The sequence below is a fragment of the Calliopsis andreniformis genome, unplaced genomic scaffold (assembly GCF_051401765.1).
Source record: "Calliopsis andreniformis isolate RMS-2024a unplaced genomic scaffold, iyCalAndr_principal scaffold0022, whole genome shotgun sequence".
Lineage (NCBI taxonomy): Eukaryota > Metazoa > Arthropoda > Insecta > Hymenoptera > Andrenidae > Calliopsis > Calliopsis andreniformis.
The window spans coordinates 9,203,057-9,219,681 of NW_027480432.1; the positions used below are offsets into that span (position 1 = coordinate 9,203,057).

Sequence of the window (16,625 nt, forward strand, 5' to 3'; positions counted from 1 at the left end):
AGAAACTAGAAAAGAGAACTTTTCTTGAAGAGACTACGTATGTGGTATGTGTTTACGTGCAATAAATTAGTACAATTTATTATGTGTCAAGAAAACAGAAAATAGATCAAGTTTATAGCATATAGGGATCCAGATTTTAAGTCAATTTACATATCAGTGGCCTAGTTTCTTTTTGACAGAGGTGTCAATGAGAGACTATGAAAGTGAAACACGTTTGCTTGAAGTAATTCGAGGAAACAGTCTAATGAACAACGGGCTTATAGTCAGCAGGTGACCAATGTATATGTATGCATGTATGCATACATACATATGCAACAGTGACATAACTAAAAAATCATGATTCACATCTTGTTATGTTTCTATTAGTTTAACTTTTATAAAGTTTTAACAATCTGAAATATTCGTAGGAAATGGAGATGCAACAAAATGTATTATTCTTTGCTGTATTTTTGGTTGCTTATCTTTGGTTGCTAGTTCAGCCTATAAGCATATTAACATTAAGATTTTGTTATAGTAAAACAAAGGCAAATCAGATACTATGTCATAAGATATTTTACGCTTCAATTAGGATTACTTATCACCTCTTAAAACATCGAAGGCTACATTTGTCACACGCTCTATAATAAAACTTGGAATCACGTCATCGATACAGTAAATGAGACCACTCAAACTGTAACAGCAACCTTCTGTAATAAAACCTTTTTTATTAACATCCAAAACGTCAACAAGACTAACAAGCCCATACCAAGAAAATACCCGTCCCTTTTAGTTCACAGTCCCAAGCCTGCCCACTCTCCCACCTTAAGCCTCTCTCAAAGTGCAACGATGGCTCCCCGTAATATCGTTATTGATGGCTCCCCTGACTTTATCATCGAACACGGAAATCGTTCACGATATCTCTCGAACAGTGTCCTCCGTCTACATTGTAGCGCTTCGGTTGACAAAGATGAAAAACCATCCTCAGGATTATGGTCATTACTCTCGCGCAACGCTGGGCCCGATAGCGATTTGTCTGGGCCGCGCATTCCTGTGGCCTCCTGGCGTCGACAAAAGGACGAGCAGCAACACCACCTTCCCTGCCTTCTGTGCTCCCCGCCGCGGAGACGCTTCTATACAGGCGAATTATTCCCTTCGTTTATGAATTATTATCTCGAGTGCGCTTATCGCGTCGGTGTCGTTGAATCACGGCCGAGCCCATGCGCGATCCATTGTCGATTCGTAAATTGTTCCTATGGAATCGCGAGGTCTGTGATCGCTGAAGACCGCGATCAGGACCGATCGTTTCCGCTCAAGGATGCTGACATTGTGTCGCCGTGAATCAGATATCGATTCGATCGACGTGGATGGGCGTAGCAAGGATCGAGCCGATCTGGGGTATCCCACGGTTCTGCATTCGTTGTTTGCATGCTGTTCAAGGCTTAAACGACTTGGAAAAGTGGGATCGGTTTGCTGGAGCCTGGTATGCAGATGAGTAAGGTGGTTTGTAATGGTGGTGCGTGTCGGAGGGTGTGAATGGTGGGAAATGTGTCTCTGATGTGGGTTTGATAATGAGTTTGTTGGAAGAGATGGGGTGCTGGGGTCAATGTGAGCATTTGTGGATCAGGGTTTTATTGAGATTGTTGGGAATGAGGATTTATTGTGGGATGACTGACGAGGAGATTACAGGGAGAGGTGAAGTTCTGAGATTTCTTTTAATTAATTCTTTGAAGCATAGTGAGGTTAAAAGTGACTCATCTAATTCAGATCTAAATCCAGATCTATGCTGGGATATTTTTTTTACCTTGAATAGTTAAAATTAGTTGAAGCCCCTTATTAATGTCCTATTAATTTAAATAAACCTACTTTATTAAATTTTACAAGAATAATAATTTCTGTGCAATGTGGATCTTTTTATTTTCAGAAATTCCGTACTTCTAAGAGTTAAAGATAAGGGTAAGTGTGCTTACTGTAAGTTATTGTACATATTCTGTGTTTATATTTTATCATAGTTGTGTTACTTATTGTATTATTTAGAATTTGAATATTCCCTCTTGAACGGAAGTTGAAAAATAAAAAAGTTAAAGCATTAAAAATTCGAAAAATGGAGTATTTGAAAATTTATAGTTTGCTAATTTCTTGAGTCTTTAAATTTTCAAATTTTTGACAAAGTTAAGTCTCAGTATTTAATACTCGAAATCCTTAAAGTTAAAGTTTCCACATCTTATTTCAGTATTCAAAAATCTCAAAATTGGGTTTGAAATTAAGGTAAATGCCCCAATACCTAGACACTTAAGGTATCAAATGTCCCAGTAAGTAAACAACCTAAAACTGTATTTCTTGATATTTTAACTATGAGGTTTCAAAAACTGTAGATACTATTTTATGACACTAGCTTTTATTTTTAATTAGGTTATCTATTACATTAGAATTCAAGCCTAAAATTGGATAAAATTAACGTTAATGTTCAGGTATTGGGACATGGTCAATTACTGAGACATTTACCTTACTCTACCTAAGAAAAGCAAAAAGCAAAAATTTATCTCCCACACTTTCACCAAGTTACGTGCTTACTGTGGTAGTTCTACTATCATAGTATTGATAGACAGTAAACACAGCTCCTAATCTACCACTACCTCCACACAAAGTCCACAAACACAGCACGAACGCTAGCGCCTAAACCTCGTCAGGTTAACGATCCACGGAAGCGTACACCAAGAAAGGAAAAGAAGAGCCAGTGTTCCTCGACAAATATTGGAATTATCAACGACGAGGACACGTTGAACCTCGTTGAACAATAGAGCATCTGTTCAGCGGGAGGGTCAACGGACATCGCAAGGTAAAGGCACGCATGTCTTTGACCGGAATGACACGCAGAAATAACACGCTTCGTCTTGATGAGAGGAAAAGCCTTAATTGCATTGCAGATTTTAATTGTACGACGGTCGGCCGTTCGCAGTCTGTGATTTTAACGGAATATCGTGCAGGTTGGAGGAGCCTGAGGAGAAATAATGCTCGCCTCGAAATTGACGTATTACCGAGAAGAGAAGGGAAAGGCTGCACGACGATAACAACAGTTTCTCAGGTCGAAGGCTTGTCGCCCGCTGATTGTTCCCACTCAGTACGTGCCGGCGTTAATTTCCCTGTTAAGAGAGGAAGCCTCTGCTCATGGCTGCGCGGATCTTTATCGCTCGTTCCGCGATTTACTGCGAATAAAGCGCTGTTATTTTGACGTTTATCGTCGGCTGGCGATCGGGCAAGGGTACCAGACTGGGGAGGAAATTACCTCTGTCGCGTGATTAGGAATACAGTGTTTTCCCGATGTAAGCTCGTGGCTATTTCCATCATTTCTTGGATTCTCCTTGTCGTACGTAATCGTAGTCTCTGGCTGGGAATTAATGAGCTAACAATGCGTGAAGGTGTGTTAGAATGTTAGTTCTTCGACTCTGGATGGCTCTTGCTTGTTGGGAATTACGTGCTTATGGCGAGGATTATACTTTATGGACGTTGTGGTATCATTCGTTATGAACTCTTGGTGTGGTGAGGGAAGCACAGTCTTTCGACGTTCAGGCTTCCTCGTTTATTCAAGTGCATCAGAAATTTTGGTATTTAAGTAACAGTGAGAGTATACACAGGTCTTTCCACCACTGTCTTTTTTCTTAAAAAAAGTGAATTTAAATTTGTAATATTAATAAGAGTTGTTGAGTCAGTAGTTCATTCAAAAAAGAAGTAGTTTATGTAATATTAAAAGTTGTTAAATAATACGGATTTTAGAGCTAAGATTTGTTAGTAATTATTACCAGTGAAAGTATTGAGAATGCAGTAAGAAAATTACTTTTTCTAAAATAATATTTATTGTGACATTTGCCTCCGTTCCACTAGGGCCCTCAAGTCATCAATAAACGACTTGATTTGGCACACCTCTCGCTATAAGCTCGTTACAACTGTCCCATAAATCTAAAGGGAAAAAAGTCTACCTAAACGAACTCCTTTTTCACTAACTGTGCCATTAATTACGAAAGTGTTCTAGGCAAAAATGAAAAAAGAATTGAATTTATTCTGCAATGGAACTCGATGCAACCATAAATAAATAAACAAGTGACAAATTCAAGCTTCTCAGACTTTTTATTTACAATTAAAACACTTTCCTATAATTACTGGACCAGAACTAAGTCAACATCGCGTGCAAACACGTCACAGTAAAAATAGATCCTGCAGACTAAAAAAGGCTATGATGCATGAAGCTCCTCGAACAAAAGATTTTCTTCTTTTCATGCAGTGCAGCTATCTCCACCTTTTACGTGCTTCTAACCACGGGCATATTCTTGTTTTAGGGTCCCATAGAATACCGCTGGGGAAGACGTTGGATAGCGCAAGGGTATCGGAGGTGGCAAGGAAAGGCAGGTCGAGACAGTCAGATAGAAAAGGAGAGGGACTGAAGAAAGCAGAGGAATGGCGGATCAAAATCTTTACGCGATGCCAAGCGAGGCGAACTTATGTAACGCTTTCATGCAAGACAAGGCCAAGGTTTCCGCGGTGCAGAGCCCCGGTACGTGTGGTCCCTCTCTTTCATATTGTTTTATGCCACTGTCGGCGACGCATTTAATTACGCCTATCGAAAGAAACCCTTTGCCTCTTGTCCCGTGGACCACCGAGTTGCTGGGATTTCATGTGGTTTGGTGGTTTGCTACTGTGACGAGGGACGTTTTGCAGCACTTACACTGTTGTTTAAATGTTTGGAAGCTGTCGAGTCTTCTCAGACTAAGGTAGGGTCATGTAGAGCTCAAGTATTTATGGATAGACAGCAGACTTTTGTACATTTATGGATATTTGAAATGTGTAAGATGTTACAAAATGTATATAATATCCAAGAACATAGAAAATATGAAAAATAGAATGTAAATTATAGTATAGAATGTAAATTTGAAAGGTGAAACAAATTTTGATTTAGATTCCTCTTATTTAACTGTGTTTATGAAAATATAAAATCGCATAAAAATCCGCAGTTTACTTCTAGCTTGAAAAAATGAAAAGGCTTCAAAATGTTGTAAAAGCTTAACAATTTCTAAATTCTAGAGTGTTAAAACCATCCTAGAGTGCTAAAGGTTTAGCAAAGTCTTATTTAACAGTAAACCAAGTTTCAGATGTTTTATTTTGGTTACCACACTTTTTTATTCATTTCCAAGCAAGCATTTCAAGTAAAAAATTTCATTAAATTTTTTCTTAGATTACAATCTAAATACAATTAAAGATTCCTAGATTACAATCTAAAATGGAACGTAAACACAGCCACACTTAGATTACGCTACCGTTACAGAAACATTGTTCTTTGTTTCTTCAACGTATCTTTAACTCTGCGCACGATTGACACTGGAAGCATTCTCACTCGTTAGAGGCGTTATCGAGCTAAATTGCTTCTTATCTTTCGGGAAACTTTTCCTCTATTCTCTCACTTTCGTTGCTATTGTTTGCTTTCGTTCTCTAACGGGAAAGGCGAAATGGAGTAGAAGGAGTTCTAATAAGTTCCTTGAAAATACTCAAACGAAATAGACTTTTCCTTTTTTAATCTTGCAGAGTTTTTCAGTTATTCTGAAAGTGAACAAAGGATTCGAAATTTCTAATATTTTTTTACTTTAAGCAATTTGAATAATTTTATAGATGCATAGAATTTGATATATTCACCATATCTGCGATATTTTCGCCATTTTTATTGCTAAGAACAGGCATTAGTGACATCATAGCATATCATAGTTGTATAAAACGCCAAACAATTCATACCCTTACGCAATTACGTATTTGTGATCTACGCAGTCGTTTGAAGGAAGAAGTAATAACTGGCAGCATAGTAAAATATTCATAGTTGCGACTCTGTAGATTGTAAACCATAATGCAGACATTTTATATTATCCTTAACTTCAGCATGATTTATACGCAAAGAAGGAAATATTTATTTCAGAGTGATTCATTTGTCAGGATATGAGATTTTACTTGAAAATAATTCACTGTTTGAACTATCAGTCATTTTTATTTCAATTTGTTTCTGTGTCTAGATCTGAACCAAAAAACAAAAAAATTGTTTTGACATCATATAATTAGCTTTGTTATAAAAGAAGATTATCTATTTTTCTTCACATTCTCTTCCTCTTTGGTATGCTCCATTTAGTATCAAACAACTTTCGTTCGACACATTTCTTCATACAAAAAATAGTTTATAAGACATGTTAGATAATACAGTTTCGTGACTCACCCTGTATAATTTCATCTAAGCATTCCTGTTAATATAAAGTCTTAAAGGAAATTTGAAAAATTCGAGTTATCTTTCAAGACTTTCAAGAGTTCTAGGCTTCGAATCACGTCTAAAATGATTCAACTCTTCACAGTCTCAAAAAACTTGGAACCCCCTCAAAGTCGAGATTGGATCTCCCATCACAACCTGTACCCCCAAAATTTCTCCTTCACTCAACTTGAATGAATCTCTGACCGACCCCTCCATTATTCACGCCACTGTCGTGCGTGCTGGCCATAAACCGCCTGTTCCAACATATTCAGGCACGTTCCCTGTTCGTAAGCCTAACGAGCCCGCCGCCGAGCACGTCAAAATGATTTCCGGTCCCGATCATAACGGGCGTCGAAGTGTACGCGTTCGACTAACAGAGTACTGGCCCTAACGAGTCTCGATAACCTCCGTCGATTCCTGTTTACACGCGAGCCTTGAACTTTGAACCGTTCCACTCACCTGATAAGGGTAAGCACCTGGCCTGTAATAGCTGCCCGTGTTCAGCGCTGGGTAGCTTTTCGTGCTGCCGCACACAGAAGCCATCTTTCGTCGATCGTTCTCGCACAGATTCCTCTTCGCTGCTCTCGCGCCCCTCCCAAAGACAATGCAAAGCCTTTCAGACAATTCGAAACGCGCTCATCCTCGCACTCGGTCCTTCTCGCCCCACACAGAGTCCTCACGAGGCAATCACACTGGTCGAACGTCCCGAGACAAAAGAGCCGAGCTTATCGCGAGGGATCTTCCTTCCGCTCGAATTGCAGTTCGCGTACACGCACATGGACCGTTTATATTTTCAGCCAAGGCCGCTGCAGCGCGATTTTTCAGCAGGCGGTCCCGTTAAGCACGGTTCCCGATATATTCAACAGCCAGCGTTCCTTTTTTCCTCTCTGTGCCACGACCTGTGAAGAACCAGTTCATTTTTCGAACCAGTTTTAAATGCTAGCCCCTCCTCGGTGGGTACTCACTTTCTTCAAAGTCTATTGCAGGGATCCCTCAAACTCTGATTCTTTACAGTAGAAGCTTCTTTTTTCTGTCAGTGACTTTTCGAGGTCCATCACCAGTGCGCCAAAGCTTCATCTTCTCTTTGTTAGCCCCTTTCCCTAGCAGTCGTTCGTCAAAGTCCTCTTCGAGCAGAAAGCAAACACCTTTTCCTTTCGACCTGCTCGTCTAGGCGCGACAAATGCCCGCGACGGCCAGCGCAGAGGTTTTTGTGCCGGATGGGAACGGGTTCTTCGGTGAGAAATGAGGCGAGGCAGAATAGCACGCGGCACCACGTCCTTCCTCCGAGACGGTTGACCACCGACTGACAGCAGGAGATCTTCACGCACCGCCGTTCTTCATCTTCATCCTTTCCGTTCAGCTAACCGGCGCGCTTTGCCGCTCGTTCGGTTTCTTCGCCGCGCCAGCGAGCTTTGTCGGCCGACTTTGCTTCACACCACTCGACTTTTTCGGCTGCGTCTTCCTCGTGGGAACCCGGCGAACGCGGAACTTTTCTTCCCTTAATTTTCTGCGAGCAGCGAGTGTGTTGCCCTACCACCACGCCTCCCCACCAGGTTTCTTCGGTTTACGAGCGTTCGATATCCTGTGTCTCTAGCTTCTTCGCTGGCTGCTTCGGGCTGAGCTGCTGTGATACATGTGCTTACGCTTGGGCAGGCTTGGGCGTTATTGAAAATTGAAATGAAGTAGTTAGAAAATTATTATTGTGATAATATTGTAATAATATTAGTAAGAAGTATATGTTGGTAGGCAGAATTTTTTTTAGTTATATTGTGGTTTAAGCAAATGTGGGATATATAGGGTGTCCTGTAATAAGTAGGCAATATACTTTGACTCTGGGGTCCAAATATGTAAAATGCATAGAGCTAAATGTTGGCATCAAATATCCCAATATGTGTTTTTTGGACTTGTATCTATTGTTCTTTAACTCTTTGATTGAACTATACTGTATAGATTTAGTTATTTTATTAGTACAAGATTTCACGAAATTCCTTATTTAACTGTCGTACATTGTTGACATAATTGTCCCATATTAGAATAAGAAATTGTTATAATATAATATAAGCTAATAACTGTCGTTGAGAGAATTGAAGGTTTTAGAGGATATTAACACTTCGGAGTTTTATTGAATATATACGTTCCTTTGATTGATAATTGAGCGAAATAAAATTCTGATGAAGTAACTGCTCAGAGGAGTCACAATGGAAAAAATTGATGTAAATAAATTATACATAGGTATAATAATTGTCGAATCTAAATTGCATGAGATGGCAGGAAAAATTGATTTCAAGCTTCAAATTCATTGGACCGTAATACTATAAATGGTATATAAACTTAATGATTGAAATTGTTGGAGAAAATGTACCTACATAGTTTTATGCTTTCAATGACAAAACCTGATCCTTTAAGGTAACATGAACAACTAGTACAAAACTATTTTACAAAAGATAAGATTATCAACATAAAAGTAATAAATAGAATTTGAATGTCAAAAAATCATATTCTACATTTATTGGAATTACTGCAAATATTTATCATTTAATTAAAATATTTACTATTTATTAACTAACTAATTTCCTTTTAAGTAAAAAGAATTCATTTCTAATTAAAATAGATATATTGATCACATTTTTCTTGTTTTGAAACAAAATGCAAAGCATTGATTCGATCAACGAACTATAAATATTTATAATAAAACAATAATTCTATACTACGTACCTACAATAAGATAGTACTTCAACGAATATTACTATAACAATTTTTAAGAATATAAAAGCAAATCAAATATATTTCCATTGATTGACACATATTGTATTCAAATTACCAAAATTTTTACGCTCGCTTGATATATTCATATTGATTACCATATCGTACTCATCAAATTTCTATCTTCTATAAAAGACTCGTTACATTAGACTTCACTATTCTTGTCAATTACGTCTATGCTTGAATTAGTATTATTCATATCTGTCACCTGTGTGCGGGTGACGTGGCAATCAGACATAACACTTTATCGCGGAGACTTGAATGCCTGCGAGTGAGATGAAATCCCAGCGATTTCAATGTGTGCACAAGCCCGACCAGAGAGTTCGATGCCGTTACATTTCCGCGTGGAGTCGAACAAACAGACCCTTGCTGTATTTTTCTAATTATTGTCTTACTATATTTTTCCCTCGCGCAATTACGATTATCATTTCCTATCGTGTGTGCCTGTATATAGGGTGTATCATATGAAATATGAGCTGATTTCTTGGGAACTGTTAGATCGTAGGCGAGGACAAAATTCTTTCAGTAATTTTTGAAGGGTTTACGAGAAGAGTTTTTCGAAAGCAAAAACTTTTCCACGTTTTCTTATAACATAAGATAGTATACAAACTTTCATGTATTTTTTGGAAATGGACACATAAATTCGTTTATATTTATTCCCTTTTTTTGTGCTTTAAACATTTATTACATATACCATTTTAAATAAAATTAGCAGATATTTGTGATTTTTAGGTTGTTGTTAGAATTTTTGTTATAGGCGAGAACAATGTTCTTTCAACAACTTCTGAGGATTTTTAAAAAATTGATAAGGTTCTTCAAAAAAAATTTTTTTAATTTCCATTTTTTTATGTACAGTAGTTTTATTAAACTATGGACAGTATTATTATTAAACTGCATATTTTTACGCATGTACGGAGATCTCAAACATGTACAAAACTATAAAATTCATGTAGTATTATAAAATATATACCTACAATATGAAAACTAAAGTGCAAATTATGGTACGTGTTCGAAAGATAAAACAAATTTTTATTTTGGCTCCACTTTTTTAACTGTGTCCATAAAAACTTGAAATTTCATAAAAATTCGAAGTCTAGTAGTAATTATCGACTTGTCTTATTGCTTTTGTTCATAACTCTAGCTATAGAAGATATAATATATCTTTTTTATTTTCATTTCTATCAACCCAAAATCACGGTCATTCGGTAGAAAGGAATGACCCGATTTTCAAGTTATGTTTATATAATTTCTTTAAATTTTTGACTTAGACCACTTTCATAATTAACACTAAATGAATTCCATATAATGTTGAAAATACAACCACCATCTAATGGTTTCATTTTTGACGATATCGTAAAAATTACATTGAATAAATTTAGTTTAAAATAATGTGGTGTAAAATAACTGATAAACTCATTTTTTTCAATTTTGACTTAGACCACTTTCATAATTATGGGCACATATACCTATTTAGATAGGTACAGAAAAATTGCTAAATAAAATACAATTTATTTAGACCTGCAAAATATTGCAAAACAATTAAAGACTCTTTCTGAATCTTCAAAAGATATTCTTTTATTCCAAAAACCTCTAGTAAATCATAAAAATTGCAGAAGAAGTGTCTTCGTCGTATCACACAGTGTCAGAGAAGATCCTGTAACATTTCACACGATACACCCAGTATAATTTCATGTAGCTATCCATGGATTACGTGGCATAACGTAATAATAGTTAACCCCGGCGGTTGATTAATAAAATGTAGAGGCAGGGAGTAACTGTACCGAGATAACTGCCATTCAACGATCTCAAAGTCCAAGATTGTGTTCATTGTATTGGCGTGTGATCAAAGGAGTAGGTTACTATGCTCTCTCTGGGCCTCGTTAGAAATTTACCAACAAGCTCCTCCATTCTTCGCGCAGTCCCGCTGTTTCCATTAATGCTATTCATTACTCGATCCTTGCTAAAAGGATCTTCTCCGTTCTATTGTTGCTGTGGCTAACGGTAGAGGAAACTTCTAACTGCGAATATGTTCTCATGATGGACGCTGGGTGTCGACGCGGCCATGGGCGCCATTTGACGACCTGATTTCTGAACTCCACTGGAAACTGCGGGTAATTAATGTGAATCAGGCTCGTCAGTATTCGTATTACGTATTTCTCATACCAGGCGGGTGATAAGGAACCAAGTGGCCCCTGATAACAGGTTTCGAAAGTGTTTTTATTTGGGCCTGGACAGCATTCGAATGAATTTAGGTATTTGGGATTTACTGGAGATATTATTGTAAGAAGACTATCTAAGAAACGTGTTCTGTTATTTGGTGAAATATAATTTTTGGATAAGTAATAATTACACTTGGGTTAGGTCTGGGTTAGGTACCTAAATTTAGGTATTTAGAATTTACTGGAGATATTATTGTAAGAAGACTATGTAAGAAACGTGTTCTGTTATTTGGTGAAATATAATTTTTGGATAAGTAATAATTACACTTGGGTTAGGTCTGGGTTAGGTACCTAAATTTAGGTATTTAGAATTTACTGGAGATATTATTGTAAGAAGACTATGTAAGAAACGTGTTCTGTTATTTGGTGAAATATAATTTTTGGATAAGTAATAATTACACTTGGGTCTCTTTTTACACGATGGACTTCTACTGTCTGAAGAAAAAATCGGGTAAAGAAAGTAGTCTAAAAATTTGATTTATAAACTGCAAGTTGTCGCTTTACAACTTGCAAATCAATTTTTACATGGCTGTCTTAACATAATTTTCTTTTTTACATGAAACAGATCCACCGTGCAAGAAGAGATCCAGGTGTAGTTTATAGGAGTTTATTGGAAAATGATTTTCCTCTTTATTATTTCCTTATTTATCACATCCTCATATCTTCGTTATTTTTGCTGATACGAAAAAGACTGTCAGGATAAGTGATCAAGTAAGAGTTCTGCAAAATGACTGTCCTAAAAAGTGGTTGCTCTTTTTATCTCATTAAAAACAGTAAAATTTAAGAATAAAAATTTTAATAACCATAATTTATTAAGCAAGAAATAACCTTAAGGATTGCTTTCCTGCGGAACTGCAGGTTCATAAGCATAAATGCAATGAATGAACTGCAATGAATTTAAGTTGAAGTTAAAAGGAACCTTTAAAATACAACTAGTGAAATAATTTAGATAATCCCTCGTGTCAAATATTGTTTTATATGTTTCTGTTGCAAATTAATGTTGATGACGCTTGAGCGATACATTTTTACAAACGTTCTCGCTTAATTATTACACGTACTTCATGAATTTTCATTACACACTTTTGTCCCTCAATTACTAACATTGTTACAAGGTAATTTGTATGGTATCACGTTACCATAATGATTGAATATTTCCTCGTACTTTTGCTCCTCTTTTACCTTTTCGCGGATAAAATTGCAGTTTCTTTATTGTAGGTAGCAGCTTGCTTCGCACAAATTAAGCGGAATTTCAAGATTGTGTGCTCACGTTCTTGAATTATGGTCATTAATTTAAATTGTTATCAAAAGTAATTATAACGACGGTGGCCAATCACTGTCAAAGGATTGATACTTTGTCGCATATTGGATATTCCTGAAATAAATCATTGTATAATAATTACTTATTCCAACCAGGACTCAAGTGGAACGATAGTTATGGCGCCATAAAGAAGATTCATTGATGAATAAGTTTAATGGAGGAACAAATCCTTTTCGTTCATTTCCTTCAAATTTTGATAATAATAATTTTTTAAAGATCTTGTTCACTGCCTTGAAATGTTCAATTATTCGCTTCTTGTTAGTTATTATTAAGTGTAATAAAACTCATAAATTAAATTGGGTATTGGTACTATATCAGTTATCAAATAGTTCATGAATATTATAATTTAATTTGTAGAACAAGTATGATTCATAGTTATGTATAGTACTTTGTTAGTAAATTATTTATAACAGATAGCTATACATATAGTCAATTACAAAAATTTGAATATGCTTTATGAATTTATAATATTTAAAAAAATATTGAAGTTTCAGTAGCTAGTAGGTGAGGATATTAAACTATTTAAAGATCAGTGTTAGAACTACAATTGTAGAAAAATAACTGTGCCAATAATGATAGAACTACTAAAACAATTAAAGTAACTTAAATGGTCATCGAGTATGATTTATTTTTATTTTCTTTATTTTATTTCTTAACTTCCCAAATGCTATATTTTACATGGACCAAAAATAGCTCCACAACAATTACTGACAATTCTAAATACCGCCATATTAATTAAAAAAAAGCATTAATAGACATCAACTCATATCCAGAGGAAAATCTTAATCATATTGTATGGCAATATCCTTTACATGATCCTGGCAGACTAAACATGATTAAGCAGCTATGCTCCAAATATTATTTCCCTCCACACAAGATTAATGCTTTCCTTTTTCAACCACTTATATCACCTATGATGATTATATTTAAATTCCTCAAGAAACAATCTATCTATTACATAGATAAGTAATCTCGTTCTATCTATTGTACAAGTAATTACTAAGTTTAACACCTGTTCCATGTATAATATCTTTATATGTATACAATTTCATATGTGTCTAATACGCTTATCTACATTTATGTAAATATTTGCTAATAACCCTGTAAGGCGTGCCAGCGTAATAAATAAGAAAAAGAAACATTAGCTCATAAATTTTCCAAAATATTTGAAATTCACAGCGCAGCTGCACACCCAATGCTGTCAAAGAACAAGTGTCGCAAAATTTCATTCATGAAGCATAACTTGATTCACAGAAATCTCTTTCCTTCTAGCTCTTTCATGAACAATGGAGAAAAAGCGCCAGGTGTGAAACGCAAACGCAGTCAATGGCATTATTTTCACGCCTATAGATGAGTTACGTTTTTCATCGTGCGTTCTGCATAGTACAACTTGTCCAGATGTTCACGTTGGCGCCCAGGTAAATAGGCAGAATGCAGTCTACGCTGGCAAGCAAAACAAGGCTCGTACTGGTCGGTGAATAAGACTTGATTCCCAACTCTGCTTTCCCACAGAAAAGAACGCAACCGCGAGCCGTGTGCACGCGTCCTCTGCAATGAGTGCACGCCAGATTTAGAATGTGCTGTTAAGATCGTTATTAAGAAGAATATGGACCTTCTTTTTTCCTCTGTGGATCTGCATAAACCTTGTTCGACGTCTGCAGATAAAATCTGAACAACTGGCGATGAATGTGACTCAACAATCGTTTTCATCGAGGATTGGCAGGAGGTATGTTTTTGTTATAGGTAATTACTTCACATCCTCTTTCATTTCTTCTTATGCGAACCACTTGTGATTTGAATGTATCTGTGGTTGTAATAATGTGAAGCAAAATTACCTAAGTCACACGATTTTGTTTTCGAAATGTTGGAGTTTAGAATTTAAGATTTTTAACTTCAATATTGTTTGATGGATATGTCTTCTTCAACCATTATTTTTAGGTGGAAATTTCTTCTAATGGCCTTTCTTCTTTCTGAAGATATGAATTCTGTATTCTAAATCTCAATTAAAGACTTGATTCGAATTTTTTTGAAAATATGTCATAGATGTTCTTGAATTACTTTTTCATTTATTTTTGTCAATCTTGTTGTGTTTGTTTGAAACAAACAATTTTACAACTCATAAAATATTTAAAAAATTTCCCGGTAAAGATGGCAAACACTCTGCTTTTTATATGCATTCTGCATTCGCTATATAATTTTATCTTCATTTTACGTTTCATTTTATATCTCAAAGTATGTGCAGTTGGCAGTGGTGTAAAAAGTCACGGTATTTATAATATACGAGTGATTTCCACCTAGTTGAAATCACCACATGCAAGAATCATTGAATGATATTTCTCACGGTAAAGCCTTGGTACTCTCGCGTTTTAACCTTCGATTTCTAAAGCTAAATTAGCAGTATGTGTAACGCCTGTTTCACAAGAATGAAAACGTAACGAAAATGTAGCGTGATAAATGACTTACACTTTCGGCGTTGGATGAGATTTACGTGGTCACGCGATATCGTGATCTACAATAGTGTACTGGAAATGTGATAGAAGGTAATATTATGCAAGCAAAAGGAGAAACTGTGTACTGATTTTCATTTCATAATACTGCTAAAAAATTGTTCTTTCTTTTATTTTAAAATTGTATTATTGTTATAGTATTAGGAGATGCGTAAATTTGAAATGAAAGAAGTATAAAGAAGGTGCGCTTAAATCCTTTGTAAATTAAAGAAATCATTACCTTATTGTATCTGCAAATAATTTTGTTAACATTGTCAATAATTAAATGTTGTTATGGTAGTGACAAGTAATTCCATACACAGATTGAAAGTTACTATAGATGAATAAATTATTTTATATATAGAATTATTAAAATATCATATTTATAAACACTTATTAATTATATTATATAAATAGCATTGTGCAGACTTATAAAATTCAAATTATTCGGCTATTTTTCTTATATTTATTGGTTTTTAGAGTTATTCTTAAAAAATGTAGAAGTAAGTTATATGTTACTTTTTTTCTTACCAGTAGATAAGCGTACATTAGTACACTTTATCTTTAATTCCATAATTTAAAAATACTTAGATACCAGCATATTATATTTGAAAATGGAAAGTAAAACATTGAAGTCTTCAAAATCTAGTTTACTGTTAGGTGGTAAAGGATTTTCTGTTATATGTATAAATAGTCATTTAAGATATTTATATTTCGCGCGTATTCTGAGTAATTCCGATATCGACGATAGGTGGCGGCAGATCACGAGTCGTGACGAATACTCACGCATGCGCAGAGCTACAGAGAACGGCGCCACGATAGGAGCCACGCGCTGAGCAAATAATTTACTACATTAGTTTTTCAAAATTCTTACATACAAACTGCTTAATCTATCATTATTTATCTCACAAACTAAACAATATCCTGTTATCTTATAAATATCATCGAAGCTCTACGAGGAAATACTAGGAAAAGGTATAAAAGCAACTTTATAAGTAATACAATGCGTTTCCATTGTTTTAAGATTCTAGAATCATTAGTAACATACTATGTTTAGAAATATATCCTGAAATTAAAGAAATTCTGGTAATAAGATAGATAATAGTTAAATATTAACAGTATATAAACTTTTAACACATTGACTGTCACTATATCCGCTAAAAAAGTATCATTAACCTAGCGTTGCAGTTTTATTTTACAAATCATTTATGTATCACGTGGTATATATTAGCTTCCATGTCACGTGACGCACAACTTAGCCGCCAGCTATATTTAAAACTTGCGGACGAAAGAAATCAGTATTATTAGTCTTCGTAAATAAATCGCGCAGATAAGATTTTGTTGTTAGCAGTCTAAGTGTTAATTACAGTGTCTTAAGAATGTTCGTACATTTTATTGTCGTATATCTTCACAAGTAAAACGAGCAGGCATTAACTTTTTGGTATGTTGGTTAACTTAACCCCTTCACTGCAGAGTGGTTATAGGTGCACACACTTCTAGGAGAAATAATTAGTCATTTGTAGAACTAGAAAGTGCATCGTAGAAAAGATAAGAAACTAATGTCTAGTTACCTCTTTCTTCCTGAC

The 16,625-nt window shown here is 35.5% G+C and overlaps 1 protein-coding gene and 1 long non-coding RNA gene across 2 annotated transcripts in view; one reads left to right on the forward strand and one right to left on the reverse strand.

The window, feature by feature from the left end:
- LOC143186639 (uncharacterized) overlaps positions 1-6,796 on the reverse strand; it is a 42,561-nt gene extending 35,765 nt beyond the window's left edge. Inside the window, exon 1 of the mRNA XM_076390346.1 lies at positions 6,713-6,796. Within this exon, the coding sequence (XP_076246461.1) occupies positions 6,713-6,796 (84 nt within the window). The remainder of the gene's footprint in view (positions 1-6,712) is intronic.
- Positions 3,206-16,625, forward strand: part of LOC143186641 (uncharacterized) — a 76,607-nt gene continuing 63,187 nt past the window's right edge. Inside the window, exons 1-4 of the long non-coding RNA XR_013003090.1 lie at positions 3,206-3,343; positions 4,311-4,525; positions 13,826-13,971; positions 14,066-14,279. This is a non-coding gene — a long non-coding RNA (uncharacterized LOC143186641). The remainder of the gene's footprint in view (positions 3,344-4,310; positions 4,526-13,825; positions 13,972-14,065; positions 14,280-16,625) is intronic.